Genomic DNA, 16,971 nt, shown 5'->3' on the forward strand with positions numbered 1-16,971 from the left:
GGTAGGGGCTAACCGGTCAGGAGGGGCTCTAGGCCAGAACTTCAGTCCTCCTGACAAGTACTGAGACTACCTGGATGTATTTGGAAAGAAAAACACGGATTCATTACCCCCACACAGGGACTAAAGTTGTCCAATAGACCTACAACCCAGAGCAAAGGTGTCCTACGGATGGATATACACCATGTCTGAACCAGAACTGGAGGCATTACATGTGTATATCCAGGAAAACCTCACCAAGGGCTTCATTCAGCAATACACCTCGCCTATTTATAGTGCAATCAAATGTGTCCAATGTGGCCCTTGGGGTAGCGACTGAGACATCAGTCAGTTCTGCATCCCTGTGCATTCTACTCTCCAAGTTACCCCAACCAAAATGAACTATGAAATAGCTGCTCACATTAAAAAGTGCATTTGAAGAATGGCATCACCACCTTGAGGGAGCTTGGCACCTGGTACAGGTGTTCACCAATCATAAGAACTTTGAGTACCTCTGTAAGGCCTGAGCATTGAACCTGAGGCAGTTAAGGTGGGCCTTGTTCTTTTCATGGTTCAAGTTGCAATCACCTACTGCCCAGAAAAATGAAACGGGGAAGCTGATGCTCTATTGCGGAAGGGGGAATACTACCGGGGAAACAAGGAACCAGCTTAGGAGCCCCCCCTTCCGTCTCAAGCCTAATAATTTTGCCAATGCCACAATTCATCCTGAGCTGCTCTTCCTAATCGGTCTGCTTCTAAAGAAGACCTGCTTGCCCAAGGAACACAGTCTATGCCATTGGGGGATAAGATGCACTGTTCTGTGTGGCATCGGATAACACAGTCTCTGGCCACCCAGCTCTGAAGGCAGCTCAGAAGTAAGGGTGGCAATACCACGACCCTCCTACAACTGGCTGGCAACCCCTTTTTGGGTCAGGACCCCCCGTTTGAGAAACGCTGCTCTAAGTGGTGCTATGCATTTTGACGGATTTCTGTTAAGCTTGCATAGCAGCATACAAAGTTACTGTCATCTGTATGTTAATCTGTCTGCTATGACACAGTGTGCACATGTAATTGTAAGCATCGACCACAATCGCAATTTTGCTTTCGCTCATCTTACAATTGCTCATTGGCTCATTCATGCACCTCAGGTGAAAAACAAAGAAGCCAAAACTGATTCAAGTGAAGCACCGCTGTGCCAGCTGAGATCTTGAGAAGTAAGCCACACAAACAGCGAAGTGTAGTACAGATAAGGCCGTGACACAGCATAAAGTCAAATGGAGGAAATATCAAGAGGAATACATACAATACAGATTCACCTACTTGATGATTGAAAAAGTGGAGCACCCACAGTGTGTTTTATGCTCAGAAGGGCTTGCACAAGATAGCTTAAAACCCGTAAAACTGAAGAGGCATCTGCAGCCGAAACATGCCATGCATGCTGATAAGCCAGCAGAGTGTTTTCAGGGGAAAGAACAAAAATTTAAAGGTGAAAGGGATATTATGAACAAACAAACAGTAACCCCATCAAAAGCACTAATGGCTTCCTACAAAGTTCCCTACCTAATTGCTAAATGTAAAAAGCCATACACAGTGGGCAAAATGCTCATTCTTCCTGCCACAGTCACAATGTGTTGCATTGTGCATGGTGAAAAATTTGCAGCTCCACTTGTCCAATGAAACAGTTGCACAGCACATTGATGAAATTGCCAGCGACATAAAGGTTCAGCTGATCAAACGTGCTAAATATAGTCCCAAATACACCTTGCAACACAATGAGTCTAGAGACATATCTAGTTCAGCTCAGCTACTTGTGTATGTGAGATACTGCTATGACAGGAAGCTACAAGAAGATTTATTATTTTGCAATTCACTTCAAGGAAAGACAACAGGACAAGAAATATTTTGCAGTCTTGACAACTTCATGCAGGAAGATGGGTTGGAGTGGTCATGCTGTGTATGTAAAGATTGGGCCGGTCCTATGATGGAGAAAAAAATTGGACTGAAAGCAAAAGTTCTTGAAGTGGTGCCAAATGTTGTTTTCATACAGTGTGTTATCACAGAGAAGCTCTGGCTTCCAAGACAGTCGAACAGGAATTTAACTGTGTCCTGCTAACTGCAATAAAAATAATGAACAGCGTTAAGTCTCATCCCCTGAATTCAAGATTGTTTTTGAGGTTATGTAGAGAGATGGAATCACAACAGGAATAGCTGCTTTTACATACAGAAGTCTGGTGGCTATCTCGAGGAAAAATCCTGATGCGTTTATTTGAGCTGAAAGATGAACTGCGCTTGTTCTTTCTTGACACCAGATCACCTTATGCAGAACATCTGTCAGATTAAAAATGGCTTTCAAAGCTACCGTATTTAGAAGACATTTTTGAGAAACTGAATGAGCTCAGTGTTTCACTTCAAGGTCCCAATACTAACATTCTGCTATTAAATTATAAAATTGATGGCTTCTTGAAGAAATTTAATTGCTGGAAGGAATGACTGGAAGGTGGGATTGTAAAAATATTTCCAGTGTTGGCAGAGTTTTTGGAGGATAATGAACTTGAAATGGTAAAACCAATAATTGCTCATCATCTCACTGGCCTCAATAGCTACTTAAAAAAATATTTTGAGGATTTGTCTCTTGATAAGTATGACTAGATTCAACAACCACTTGCGACCACCTCTGCCAGCAATCTGGTTGAGGCAAATGAAGCCCTCTTGGACTTGTCAAGTGACTGATCACTGAAAACAAAATTTGCTTCCACTCCACTGAGTTCTGGCTGTCAATTGCTATGAATTAATTACCCAGTGTTATCAATAGCTGCAATGAATATCTTAATTCCTTTTGCATCTGCCTACTTACGTGAAACAGCTTTGTCTGCCCTAGTTTACATCAAAAACAAACAATGATCTCATTGTCACACAAAACGGGATTTCTCGATAGCTGTCTCAAACTTCCAACCCAGGATAAAATTGCTCATCTCCAAAAAACAGGCACACCCATAATGCTAATAACAATAGTAATAGCCAATAAGCAGCATCTCACTTAAACTTTACATTGGTATATACTTAAATGGCCCTGTTTGAATCAATACCTTACTGTTTTTAATATTTTGTGAGAGTTGCGTGTTGATTATTTTTCTATTGGTATATGTACTTGTGTGACAGGCGGGAGGGGGGACTAAACTACTACAAACATAAAGAAGTGGGGGGCATGATCAAATAAGTTTGAGATCCCCTATGCTAGATAGACCATTAGTCTGACCCAATATGGCCATTCTTATGATTAGACCCCTCGGCACCTTAGTACCACTGGAGTCTCCACGTAGGCCTTGATCTGCCATCAGCCTAGAATTCATTGTGGAACTCCCAGTGTCTGATGGCCACACAGTAGCCTTAATGGCCGTGGACTGCTTGACTTAAATGACCCACTTCATCCCCTGCAACCACCCGCCCTCTGCCAAGACTACCACCCAACTCCTGCTGCGCAACATGGTTCAGCTCCACGGACACCCAGACCATATAGTTTCCAGCCAAGGCCCACAGATCACCTCTCGCTTCTGGCATAAAGCATTCTGGCTACTGAATGTCTGCATATCCATCTCCACCACATACCACCCCCAAACAGATGGACAAACTGAATAGGTGAACCAAGTGCTGGAGCAGTAGTTGAGTGTTTCATAAATGATCACCAGGATAACTGGCTCATGCTCTGGCCATACGCAGCATTTTCATATAACAACACTGACCATGCCTCTACAGGTCAGAGCCCCTCCTTTGCTAATTACTGGTTCCACCCCCATTTTCACCTGATCTCCCCAAACCCTGCCACCACCAACAGGGGCCAACAGATCCACCTTATTCAGGAGGAACTCAGTAACCACCTAGAAAAGGTAAAGAAAGCTTACAAGAGGCACGTGGATCATGGGCAAAAAGAACGTTCAGTGTTAACATCTCCACAGCCAAACATCTCCAGACCAGTTGACCCTCCCGGAAATTGGACCACGAGTTCCTGGGACCCTTCGCAATATATCATCAGATCAGCCCAGTTATCTTTAAACTACAGCTTCCCCAGTCTCTCAAAATATACCCAGTTTTTCATGTTTCCCTTCTGAAGCCCTTCACCGACCAAACCACACCACTGCCCCAACCAGTGGAAAGCCAGGATCATGAGGAATATCAAGCGCATGCCATCCTAGATTCCCATTGGAGGCATGGCCACCTGTACTATCTGTTGGACAGGGAAGGCTACAGTCCCAAAGAGCACACTTGGCAGCCTGCCTCCCAGGTCCACACCCCTGACCTGGTGGGGAATTCCACAAGGCTCACCTGGACAAGCACCACCCTGAAGGGGGGCCAATGTAAGAACTTGCAGGACTAGAACCTGGGGGGTTCTGGGTCACTGACGCTTCTGCATCACCACTGGAAGCTTAGACTGGGTTTCCGGTGGAGGACCCTCTGAAGCTAGGCTCTGCAGGAAGTAACACCCAGCAGGGCCTGAGTAGCGGCAGCCCCTCACAGCCCAAGTATTGGCTGATGCTAGTATTTAAACCAGGAAGCCATCATGGGGAGCTGTCTGAGCAACCACACAGGCTGCTTCTGCTCCAGACCCTGCTTGCTGTAGGCCTTGGACTCCAACTTCTGACCCTGGTTTTTCCTTGACTTTGCTGTTTGCTTGATATCTATAACCTGGCGCGAGACCCCGACTTCCTGAACTCCTGACCTGACTCGACCCAGACTCTGCTAGCTGCCTGCCACCTGCAACTTGGTGTCTGACATTTTGACCCAGCTCACTCCTGACCCTGCTACTCACCTCCTGACTGAAACTTAACAGCTGACAAGGCACACAGGTTTCCCACAGCCTGGTCCTAACAATAGGCTTGGGAGAGGGGTGAGGTGGGTGTGATGGTTCCCAAGGTCGTGAGACACCTCACCCCCACCTGCCCTTAGTGTGAGGAAGTGCCTGCCGAGGGTCAGCTCCCTGAATTCCCCAGCCTCTGGCAGCACAAGCACTGCCTTCCTGGTTGCCACAGGCCTCCGTACAGGGAGTGATAGGCATACACCTACCCCCAACCCATCGGAGTGTCCCTGTGGAGTGACCAGCCCCGATCACCAAACACTCACAGAATTCTCAGGCCTGCTGCTTCCAAAGGAACAGGGTCCCCCAACTTCCTCGTTCAACCTTGGAACCCGCTCTGCTGAACACATAGCACTTTAGGTCTATTTATAGTAAACAGAAAAATAAGTTTATTAACAAAGCAAAGAGATTGGAGTGCTAAATCATAAGAATACTGGAAAACAAATGGCTAAGTGTAAACCAAAATCATAACACACTCTCTAGGGCCTTGTGACATTCTGTACTCCAAAGTAACACCATGGCATCCCCATATTCACCAGTGTTATATAATTGCAACAAATCTTGTACAAAATATGCCATGTAAGGTGTCAATGGAAAAGTTATGGTTTGCTGAATATAATTATCCTATTTGTATGCATGTATCATTTTTGTACCAGGAGTTTTGAATATTGACTATGCATCTGTATTTCAAATGTGCTTCTTCCTGGGTAACTCCCACAAGTTAGTTTACATCCAGTCTAGCCAGCACATTGTGAATGAACTATTTAAGGTAATAGCCCATCAACTCTAACAATGGGCCATGGGAAAAATTTATCCTCACCTGATGAGCTTTCCTGTGGATGCTTCAGCCAATGCATGGGTATTGCCTGCTGTGACTCATGGAAGCATTCAAGGGCATGTGACTAGATAATGTGATATTGGACTCCATCTTGTGCCTGTATTTTTCCACAAACTGTACTGGGGACTTTGTTTGGGACAATGAAGTTCCCTGCATGTGGAAGAAGCTATAAAAGGGGGAAGTGACATCATCATGGGGACTCACTCCCCTTACAACTCAACACCTGGAAACACCTTAGTTAAAAAGACTGAACTGGGAAAGGGGGTCCCAGGTGGGAAAGGAGAAAGCCCTGCCTATGTATAGAAGATTGGTGGACTGTTTGTACCATCAGGGTGAGACACTGCTTATTTCAAATCCTGTCTATAGAATTTAGATTACGATTTTGTTTATTTCTTAGGTAACCAATTTTGATCTGTACACTATTACTTATAATCATTTAAAATCTATCTTTCTGTAGTTAATAAATCTGTTTTATATTTTTTACCTAAAACAGTGTGTTTTGCTTGAGTGCTTGGGGAATCTGCTCAGAAACAAAACTTGTGCATTGTCCTCTCCGACCTGGACTGGGTGATAAACTTACACTGCTCAGACTTTTGACTAGGGCAAGACGGTACAGCTCTGGGGTGCTAGGCTGCACAGGCGCCAAATTTCCATTGTGCCAGGGAGTGCTTGACCAGCACTCCTGGGAAGTCCATCTGAGGCCTAAACTTAATTCTCAAGGCATTCTCCTGTCTCTTACAAGCTTACCCCAAGTTCTTTGTGTTTTCAACCAGTTTGGTTGAGACCCCTTCCCCTGCCCTGCCCTGCCCCCTGCTGACAGCTAGTCCTCACAGAGTGAAGGATACCAGGGGCTAATCCACACCCCTGATATAGTTTCAAAAGTTCCTTGTCTTACCCCTAAACAGGATAATGAGGAGAACCAAGGACTGGAGGTCACACAATGAAATTAATAGGCAGCAGATTTTAAACAGACAAAATGCATAGTCAACCTGTGGAACTCTTTGCCAGGGGATGTTGTGAAAGCCAAAACTATAACAAGGTTCAAAAAAGAACTAGATACTTTCATGGAGGATAGGTCCATCAATGGCTATTAGCCAGGATGGGCAGGGACATAACCCCATGCTCTGAGTGTCCCTAGCCTCTGTTTGCCAGAAGCTGGTTGTGGAAGACAGCGGATGGATCATTTGATGATTACCTGTTCTGTTTATTTCCTCTGAAGCAGCTGGCATAGACCACAGTCGGAAGACGGGATACTAGGCTAGATACACCATTGATCTGATCCAGTATGGTTGGTCTTATGTTCTTATCACTCCTGCTGTGTAACTCTTCCTGTTAATTTCCTCTCTTTGAAGATTTCACAATTCTTCATTAGCATTCAGCTCAGACTTCTGAGTGGATACCCATCGTGAACCATACAGTAGTTGATTTACATGCAAACAGGCAGAGAGATCAACATTTCTTGCATGAAAGAAAACCTGCTTTTCTCCTTTGCTAATGGCCAGTACCTAGACAGACACAGACCTTGAGAACATAATATTTGTGCAGATACACAACTCCTTAAATATCACTAGTCCATATAGCTTGCAATGATTAACTGTACTGGAATGACACAGGGTTTCAATACAGACATCACATGACCTCTTTTAGTGAACTCAGAGGAGATCTGTACCCCTAGTACCACTGTGCCCTCTGCTAGTTGGCATCAAGAGGACTTAGGTCACAGTGGGGGGGCAGAGGGGTGGGGCAGGGGCAAAGGGAGGGCCAGGGCCTCGCCAGGTTGCTCGGTGGCTAGTCCAAGCAGGCTCAGGGCTCCCCTTCACACACCCAGTGGTGCTGCTCCGTGCATGGGGCGTCATACCAGTGCCCATCCTGCCGTACCAGGGCACAGTTCTCCTTCTGCCTGCCATTGGGCTCCCCTGTCTGCCAATAGCTGGAAACCAAAACAGGGAGAACAGGGTAGAGCAGAGCTGGTAATGCTGCAGCCCCTGTGACCCCACAGCCCCATGATCCCCACATCCACCAGACTGTGCAGTCCCCAGCCCATCACCCCCAGCAGTCACAAGCCCCCGTGACTCCCAGTCCCCATGTTCCCTGCAGCCCCTGTTGCCTCATGGCAGCCACCATCCCCTGCAAGTCCCAGTCCCCATGACACCTGTGGCCCCCTTCAATCCCCATGACCGCCTGTGGCCCCCTGCGACTGCCTACCCTGCCCAATACCCCCACAGCGGGCGGGGAGTGCTGAGGGCCAAAGGTGTCAAAGAGACCGGGGCTCGTGGGGACTGGGGCTTGCAGAGACTGGTTAGAGCAGGAGTGTGCAGAACTGAGGAGGGATCTTATGCTGGATTGAGCCCAGGCCACAGAGAAAATCCCCATCTCAGTCCTCCCCCAGAGCATGTCTCTGCATAGCCAGGCGCGGGTGCCAGAACTCCCCATGGCCTTGGCTCCTCCCCCACAAACATTGTCCCATACAACCAGTTTCCTGGAAGTCACTTCCTCACATCCCGCCCCAGGGACCAGGAACCAGAGGGACAATCGGGGGTGGGAGGGTGTCAGTACCCAAAGTGGGACAGCAGGGAGGTGGGAGATATTGGGATCAACTACACTGGGCAAGTTAAAGCCTGGAGATGAGGGTTTGGACAGCAGGGAGCTGCAGGTCAAGACTGAGTGGCACTGGGAGATTTGGGGGAGGGAGGGAATCCCAGGTCTGGAATGAGAGGGGCTGTGGCTTGTGGTGGAGAGTGCAGATCCCAGGTCTGCGAGTTGGGACAGAGGGGCACTAGCAGAACGGAGGGTGTGGTGGGAGACCAGGGCTGGAACAGCAGTGGGCTGTGGGTTGGGACTGAGGGGTACCAGCAGACCATGGAGGGGGGTGGAAATCCCAGGTCTGGAATGGGGGAGGGGTTGTGTGTAGGGATTAAGGGGACAGATCAGGGAGGGGGGAAGAAATCCCAGGTGAGGAATGTGGGAGGGGTTGTGGGTTGGGACTGAGAGGGCAGATTGGGAGGAGAACTAGAGCCGTCCCTAGGGTAAAACAAATGGGGGCAACTGCCCCATGCCCCATGCTTTGGGGGGCCCCGCGGTTTGTGAGGCAGCAGGCAGGGAGGTGAGGCGGGAGGTGGGCAGGCGGGGGGGAGTGAGGAGGAGCCCCCCTACCAACCTATCCTCCCCCCAGTGCCTCCTGCCCACTGGCGGGCCCCACCAATCAGCGCCTCCACCTCCCTCCCAGCGCCTACTGCCGATCAGCTGTTTCGAGGTGTCTGGAGACGCGGGGAGGGAGGAGCAAGGGTGCAGTGCGCTCAGGGGAGGGGCGGAACTGGATGAGGAAAAGGTGGGGTGGGGGTGGGAAGAGGCAGGGTGGGGTGGGGCATTGGATGAAGGGGTGGAGTGGGGGCGGGGCCTGCAGGAGCCAGGGGGAGCACCCCCTGGCAGGTAGAAACTCGGCACCTATGTCCCGGGCCCTGCACACCGCTAGGAATGGGCCTGGGGAGGATCCAGGTCCAGAACAGCAGGGTGCTGCATGTCAGGATTGAGGGACATTTTCCCACTCTATGGCTCCAGCTATTCTGGGCTATTTCGGGGCCTCTCAGCCTAGACCCGGTCTCCAGTACCTGGCATTGGCTGCTGAGTGAGTCCCATCCATCCATATCCAAGCCCCCTCGAGTGCCTGGTCAGTGAGGCCCATCCAGGAGGATGGTGCTTTCATGGACGCCATGATGTGAGCCTGAGGTCAGAGAGAATAGCGTTACTCTGGGGTTGGCATCCAATCCTCCAGTCACTCCCACAGCATGGGGGCTGCTGGACATGGACAGGCCCCGGTGCAGTCTGTGGGGTTTCAGCAGGAATAAATGGTGAAACAGGAGCTCAATATGACATGGTGCCACGGTTATACTGGCTCCCAGGAGCACTGAGCTGGGAGGGACCTACTGCTACTCATGACCATGCTAGGCATCTCTTTCCTTTACTTGTGGCAGCCCCACAATCCTCCCCACAGTGTAATAGCCTTCCCCTCCACAGCTCCTGCTGCCCAATGAGGTGAACTGGAGAGGGGCTGAGGGAGGGGGCACAGTGAGGGGGGATGGGCTGTGTGACGCTGGAAGACCAGGTGCCAGCTCTTGCCAAGGATACAGGCGTCAGCTGAGCACGGACAAATACATAGCTGGAAATCAGACCAGCTCACCTGTATGTCAGTATTGTTCAAGACAGCTGTTAGACTTGTAAAGCTGTGTTTAGACTCTATGGAATGCTTGTAAGACCCTCACCTGCATTAATTTCACTTGTACTGTTTGTATCCCATGCTATAAGGTGATATGTAAGGGTTACTTAATAATTGTAAAAGTGGCAGCCCTGAACCTATGAACTCAGTCAGGCAGAATGGTTCCCCGCCCATCGAGAAGGACTGTCAAAATGAAATGGGCCATTGTGGAACATCATGATCCAAAGAGATGGCCATGTCACACCTATGAAGGTGCTATGTGTAAGAAAGCCGATCCCATCAGCTTGAATGCTGGAAGAGGGGAATAAAACAGGGACACAAGAAAATTTTTTATCTTTGCTGTTTGGACTCTCACAGGCCTGGAGCTAGGAAAAAGGAGCAGAGATCCCCAAGTCAAGCTGGGTTGGCCCTAAAAGACATTCAGTGGACAGATTACTACAGTTCTGCCACCTTTCGGAACCATAGACGGTAACTTATTTGTGTATATATGTATCCTGCTTTAACCTGTAAATATCTCTCATTTCCTTTTCCTAGTTAATAAATCCTTAGTTTACTATTGGATTGGCTAAAAGCATTGTCTTTGGTGTGAGATCTGATGTACAAATTGGTCTCTTGGAACTAAAAGCAATCTGAATCTTTTGTGATCTTTGGTGTATGGCCGCCAGCTATCACGAGCCCAGCTCAGCCGGCTGGCAATATAGATGGGAGCCCCAGGGGACTGTCTATGGTTCTGTGGTAAGGCTGGGGTAGTGCTTCAGGAGTTCACATTTGTTGCTGGGTTGGTGATATCTAATTACAGAACCTACAGCTAGTTTGGGGGTGTATGCCCTGCATACTGACAGACTGCCCTGAGCTTGGCACTCATGGTCGTGAGCCACTCCAGACAGTGTGACAGGAGGGGACCCAGTGAGGGGGAAGGGCTGTTGCACTGGTGGGGGCAGGGATCATTGAAGCCAGTTGTTTCTCTGATCCGTGTCACTGATTGGGTGGCAATTTGGTCTCACACCTTGGCTGGGTCTCCAGTGAGAATGAGGGGCTCTCCTCCCTGGCCCAGTCTGGCTCTCTTCCCTTCTGGCCCCTCTAATTATTGCCTCCAACCCAGCCTCCCCTCCTTGTTGCTGAGTCACTTTGCAGGTTGCACGCATCCTGGCTACCTACTCCGCTCCTGGATCCCTTCCCCAGCTCCTCCAATCCGCCTTCCTCCCCCACATGCTTCCCCCACACCCCAGTGCCCGCTAGCCCCCAGGACACCCTGTTGCCCCATGCATGGTCATCTCTCACCTGCTCAGCAAGACTGGTCACCTGGAGGAGCAGGGCACCTAGAGAGGCACAGGAGCGGTTGGCAACATCCCAGGTGCCCAGGGAGCGGGAGTGGAAGTAGCAACTGTCCTGGAAGAAAGTCCACCCCCTGCGACATGGGGTGCAGACTGGGGGGGGAAGGGGAGGAGAGACCATGTTAGTCACTGGGGCAGGGGAATATCTGGGCAGCCTCAGGATCGAGGGCAGTCTGCAGCGACTAGCAGGGAAGCCCGGCAGGTAGAGGACTGGGAGCCTGAATTCCTGGGTCTGCCTCTGCTGCCCACTTCCTGGTGCTCGCCAGCAAGTCTCTGCTCCTCTTGGCACCTAAGACCAGAGCAAAGACCCTGCAAAGCCTTAATGTGGAGGTGCAGCCTAAAGAGACTAGAGGTCCCAGCATGCACGGCTCTCTGCCCCCTTCCTCTTGGGTTAAGATGGAGTCGCACAAGCTGGTTCAGTCACAGAAGGCTGCAGCACCCCCAGCTCAGTGTTTCATGCCAACCAGATGCAGATCCCCGGACCTAAGGTAAGTCACTGGCATGGTCTTCAGTAGCTCTGGGGCCCGTTAGCCCTGTGCCAATACCCAGGTGAGACACCCATGCTCTGGACACAGACCCCCACCTCCAAACACCACCAAGTGCTGCCCGAGGGAGTTAACCCCAATGGGCTGAGCCACAGAAAGAAGCCGGATAGCTGGCAAATTCACCACAGGGGCCAGTGGCAGGGCCAACGTGAGCAGAGATCCTGTAGGCTGCTCAGCCAACGTGCAGCCACATGATTAATCGCAGCAGAGGGCTGGGAATTAGAGGGTAAGCAGCATGTGGGACTGGATGGGGTGGGGGTTTGGGCTACCCCCGTGGCTGCCCCCTGTGCTGCGTTTGACCCAAGTGGGGGGCCTGTCGGTTGGTGGCTCAGCTAGCACAACCCGCAGTCAGGATGGCAATGGGCACCAGGACGGAGCCCTGTGAGGGTGAACCAATTAAGGGCAATGTGGAAGGGTTGGCTTCAGCCAGTGAGCTCCACGGAAAGGCTCCCATGGACTTCAGCAAAGTCAGACCAGGCCTTACATGGCCTTAGATTTCAGAGTCATCTCCCCACTGAGATGCTGCAGGGGCAGCTCCCCCTGCCTCAGAGGCAACATCTCAGGCTCTCTGCAGACTCAGGCAGACATCTGTAACATCCGGATCACACTTACAATGAAGAATCGCTCTGTGGGGAGGATCCACAGCCCCAACTATTGGACATGAAGGCCCTGCCCATGGAAAATTTGCTCCTGAGACAAGGCAACCATTAACGGAGACCGGACAGTCCTTGTCCTCATTTTCAGCAAAAGGAATCCCAGAACTCCATGGGGTGGGATGATCCGAGATGGGACTCCTGGGTTCTATTCCCAGCTTTGGGATGGGAGTGGGGGTCTGGTGGTTGGAATGCGGGTGGGGCAGGGTCATAGCTGGTGGAACTAGGGATACTGGGGGTACGGCCGCACCCCTTGGGTTGAAGTGGTGTCTATTATATACAGGGCTTACAGTTTGCGTCAATGGCAGTCAGCACTCCCACTATACAAATTGATCTAGCACCACTGGGCAGGTTTCAGCAGGTGCATGGGCAGCACCATCATGGCTTGGAGCTAGGGCAGGGAGGGACACTGGCTGGAGTGTTTGAGGTGAAGGCCACAGGGCCAGGTGGGTCCTGCGGAACTCACCATGACAGGAGCAGGAGCAGAGGTCCTCATGGCTCCCATAGATGACCCAACGGCTCCAGGGCCCAACCCCTGAGTACAGCATCACCACGTGATTCTGATTGTTGCCATAGTTGAAGTAGAGGTTCTCCCTGGCGAGGGCCAGCAGTCCGTTTGCCCGGCACTCCCAGTGCTGCAGCTCTCTGTGTGCCTTGCAGGGCTCCAGGCGCACGGCCACCCGGCTGAGCCGCTTTGGCACAGCTACGCACTGCTGGTGGGCCACGCTCAGCAGCTGGCCCTGAGACAGCCACTGGAAGTGCTGGCTGAGGGCGCCTGGGGTGCAGGGCATGGCTGTCAGGGAGCCACCAGCTGTCACATCCACGCACAGCTGGTGTGACTCACTGTAGATCAGGAAGGAACCGGAGGCTGGAGAGCATGGGTAGAAAGAGGGGGTAAGTGCTGGGGGAGGGGCAACACAAGCAATGGGAGCCTTGCTGCGAGGACAGAGCCCAGCCCCAAACCAACTCTCAAATTGCTGAAGACTGGATACCCCTGCCCCGCCTCTTCCCCCCAGGCCTTATCTCCTGCTCTGCATCCTCTCTCCCTCCAGTTGCTTGCCCTCTCCCTGCCCAGGACTTACCTGCTGCCTGCAGAGCAGGGATGGGAGGAGCTGCCGGGAAGCCTGCCCAATCTGGACACAGCAGTTGGGCTCTGGCTCAGTCCTTGGAGCAAGGGGCCAGGGCAATCGTGCAACAGTGGGCATGGGGGGGTGCTGGTCCCCAAAGCGAGGGGCTGGGGGCAATTAGGGCACAGAAGGGTGGAGAGGGGGTGTCGAAAGAAATAGGGGCACAGTGGGATGGACTGTCCCCAGAGCCAGAGGCTGGAGCCGAGGATCTGGGAGCCAGTTCTCTCTGTCAGCAGCTGAGCAGCTGCTGTTCTTCCTGCCATCTCAGCAGGGTGGTTGATTGCGGTTACTCTGGTAGGCAGACTTTTAGTGTCTGGTCAGCAGTACTGACCAGACAGTGACGGGTCCCCTTTTCGACAGGACACTTGGCAACCCTACCCAGCAAAGGGAGTGAGGGGAGGGAGGAAGGGCCAGTCCACCCAACTCTGGAGCCTCAAGGTTTCAGGAAGGGTTGGGAGGCAGGGGCCACTGGGAGTGCAGTGGGTGGAGCCAGCAGGGCACAGACGTGGCCAAAGGTCTGGGATTTGCCACCACGGAAACTCACCCACATCCCGGAGCAGCTGGTTCTCCACTTGCATTCTCTCAAGGGCACTGGCCATGTCCATGTCTGCAGGAGATGGGAAACATCATCAGTGGTATCGGCCATGTCACAGCAACTGTGTTGAGAAACACTGGGGAGACGGGAGCCACCAGGCACCGGATCACCTTACCTCTGCCCTTGCCCTGGGCACACGGCCCAGCACTCTTTGCAGTGCCCATAGCCACTGTCTACTGGGAGCAGGCTGGACCTTTTGACTGTCCTTAGCTCATCCCCAGGGGCAGGGCCAGCTCCTCCATAGCAGTCCCCCCTCCTGAGCCTGTGACACAGCCCCTCCTGGCTGGCTGTAACACTCACCCTTCAGCAACCAGGAAAGCTCCCTCTAGCCCCATCCTGGAGGGATGAGGGGTCTAGTCAGAGGAGACACAGGCCATTCTCAGCCTGGTCAGCCTTGGGGCCCAGCCTGGTGGGAAGCAGCACCATCCCCAGCGGGGGGAGGGGGAAGATGGTACTTTCATTGTATTCCAGTAGTGCCTCAGAGCCCATCATAGCCCAGGACCCCACTGTGCTGGGCATCAGGCCTTATTTATTAGGTGTATTATGGTGTCCCAGGCTCTAGCCCAGGACCCCATGGTGTTAGGTACTGTACAAACATAGAGCAGACAGATGGTCCCTGTTGCACAGAATTCACAATCTATATAAGACAAGGTCAAGGGATGGGAACAGACAGACACAGATGGGGACGTACAAGGAAATAGTGAGACGATATTGGTCAGCCTAACGGGCAGTGGGCTCAGCGCATCAGCGGCCTGACTGTTGTCATGCTTTTGGTAGGCATTTTGGGAGAGGAGCGTTCTGCAGAGGGATGCAAAGGAGGATAATGGGTAGGTCCTCCCAGGCATGGGGGGCAGCAAAGGAGAAAGCATGGAGGGCCTTGTTTGCCAGTGTACCAAGTGGGTGATAGAAGCTGCGTCCTGGGCAATCAGGGGCAGAGATGCCCTCTGGACAGTGGATAGGAGATGTCCATGCAAATGCAGGTGAAGGGAGGGAGGTACTTACATCGGACAACACCAAGTGTGAGGAGCAGCAGGTTCAGCAGCACAGAGACTCCCAGGACAGTCGCGCAGGCCAAAATCCACCTCTGGCCCCATCTCCACTCCCACTCTAGGGAGATGGGAAATCAACATTGAAACAGCACATTGCCCTGACAGCCAGAGCATCCATTGGAGGGCACAGCCCTCTCCAGTAATGAATCCCCCACTCCTGGGAGCACAATCTTCACTCTATGGATGGGAAACTGAGGCACAGAGTGGCAAACAGATGGATCACATGGCAAGCCAGTGGCAGAAGTAGGAACCCAGGAGTCCTGACTCCCAGCTCCCCTGTCCCCATTTCTAGCCTCTCTAACCACTAGACCCCACTTCCCTCCCAGTGCTGGGGATGGAATCCCAGTAGTCCCGACTCCCAATCCCGCCCCCACCCACTAGATCACAGTCTCCTCCCAGAGCCAGGAACAGAACCCAGCACATCTGACTCTCCTGCCAGCGAGTCCCAAACTCATTACCTGGAGCCCGAGCATCCTGCTGCTCCATCTGCCTCCTCCTTGCTCCAACAGCCGGGTCGACAGCCTCATATGGGCTCTCCTCTTCGGTGTACACATCGCTGACAGCTAGAGAGGGAAGTACAGGGTGACAGCTCTCCCACCGGCTCAGTCAGCACCCACAGCCCCCGCCCGTGGCTCTGTGAGTGTCCCTGGCACCGACTTACAGACTGCAAGGGGACAGAGCCCCGTACTGAACTTCACCCTCTTCCTCCAGCACAGCACCCTCTAGCACTGCACAGGGGCCAGCACTGATTGTGAAGGGAAAGCACCCCCTTTTGAGTGCTGTCCAACTCCCTGCAGCACCCTAGGTGTTCCTGTGAGGGCTCCTTGCAGGTACTGGCCAGGCCAGGAGCTCCTTAGTCAGAGACATGTGGAGAGTGCCGGCTCCTCCGTACCTGCCTTCGCCCTTGGCTCTGAACCCCATGGGTCCTCCTGTCCTGGTTCAACAAGGTCGACATTGCTGTACGTTGCCTTGCAGGCCATGGGGCCAGACTGCGCAGCTGGGAGTCCCGTGCAGTCACAGCCCTGCCAATTGACTGGGCTGCTCACATGTGTTTGCCAACTGATAAGTCCCCCAGGAGGAAGGGAGAAAAGCAGCAGGGAGCCTAAAGAGGCAGTCCCTTGATGGGAATGCTGCAGAGCTCAGGCACTCCTCCCAGCTGGGGCTGGAGGGCCAGTCTGTGCAGCCTCCGCCTGCTCCCAGATTCATCGAGGCCAAGGCCAGAGGGACCACTGTGATCATCCGTATAACACTGGCCAAGACCAGCCCCCAAATAATCCCGAGAACAGAGCTTTTAGAAAAACCTCATACTTGCTTTGAAACTTGTCAGTGATGGAGAATCCACCCTCACTCTTGGTAAATTGTTCCGATGGTTAATTATTCTCACTGCCAAAAATGTATCCCTTATTTCCAGTCTGAATTTGTGTAGCTTCAACTTCTAGCCATTGGATGGTGTTATGCCTTTCTTTGTTAGACTGAAGAGCCCATTATTAAATATGTGTTCCTCAAGTAGGTACTTATAGACTGCAATCAAGACACCCCTTAACCTTCTGTTTTTTCAGGTAAATAGATTGAGTTCTTTGAGTCTATAAGGCGGGTTTTCTAATTCTTTAATCATTCTTGTGGCTCTTCTCTGACCCTCTCCAATATATACATATCCTTCCTGAATTGGGAACACCAGAACTGGACACAGCACTCTAGCAGCAGTCACACCAGTGGCAGATACAGAGGTAAAATAACCTCTCTACTCCTACTTAAGAGTCCCCTGTGTATGCATTAGCCCTTTTGGCCACAG

The 16,971-nt window shown here is 51.7% G+C and overlaps 1 protein-coding gene across 1 annotated transcript; it reads right to left on the reverse strand.

Moving 5' to 3' along the window:
* Positions 1-7,087: 7,087 nt before the first annotated feature.
* Positions 7,088-16,210, reverse strand: LOC140900632 (macrophage mannose receptor 1). Its single transcript, XM_073318173.2, has 8 exons — positions 16,072-16,210; positions 15,638-15,742; positions 15,133-15,237; positions 14,080-14,142; positions 12,875-13,276; positions 11,158-11,303; positions 9,272-9,384; positions 7,088-7,593 (listed from the first exon to the last, which is right to left on the reverse strand). The coding sequence occupies exons 1-8, from the start codon at positions 16,157-16,159 to the stop codon at positions 7,467-7,469; spliced, it is 1,149 nt and encodes a 382-aa protein (XP_073174274.2). The 5' UTR covers positions 16,160-16,210; the 3' UTR covers positions 7,088-7,466.
* Between the last annotated feature and the right edge of the window lie 761 nt (positions 16,211-16,971).

Source organism: Lepidochelys kempii, chromosome 20 (assembly GCF_965140285.1).
Source record: "Lepidochelys kempii isolate rLepKem1 chromosome 20, rLepKem1.hap1, whole genome shotgun sequence".
Classification (NCBI taxonomy): Eukaryota; Metazoa; Chordata; order Testudines; family Cheloniidae; genus Lepidochelys; species Lepidochelys kempii.

What these genes read in the sequence shown, in the direction of transcription:
- LOC140900632 (XM_073318173.2), bottom strand. Translation starts at nt 16,159, where the DNA reads ATGGCCTGCAAGGCAACGTACAGCAATGTCGACCTTGTTGAACCAGGA. An exon ending in GCAGGATGCTCGGGCTCCAG is followed by an intron (nt 15,238 to 15,637) that starts GTAATGAGTTTG and finishes CCATCTCCCTAG; the next exon opens with AGTGGGAGTGGAGATGGGGC. An exon ending in CTGCTCCTGCTCCTGTCATG is followed by an intron (nt 11,304 to 12,874) that starts GTGAGTTCCGCA and finishes TTCCCCCCCCAG; the next exon opens with TCTGCACCCCATGTCGCAGG.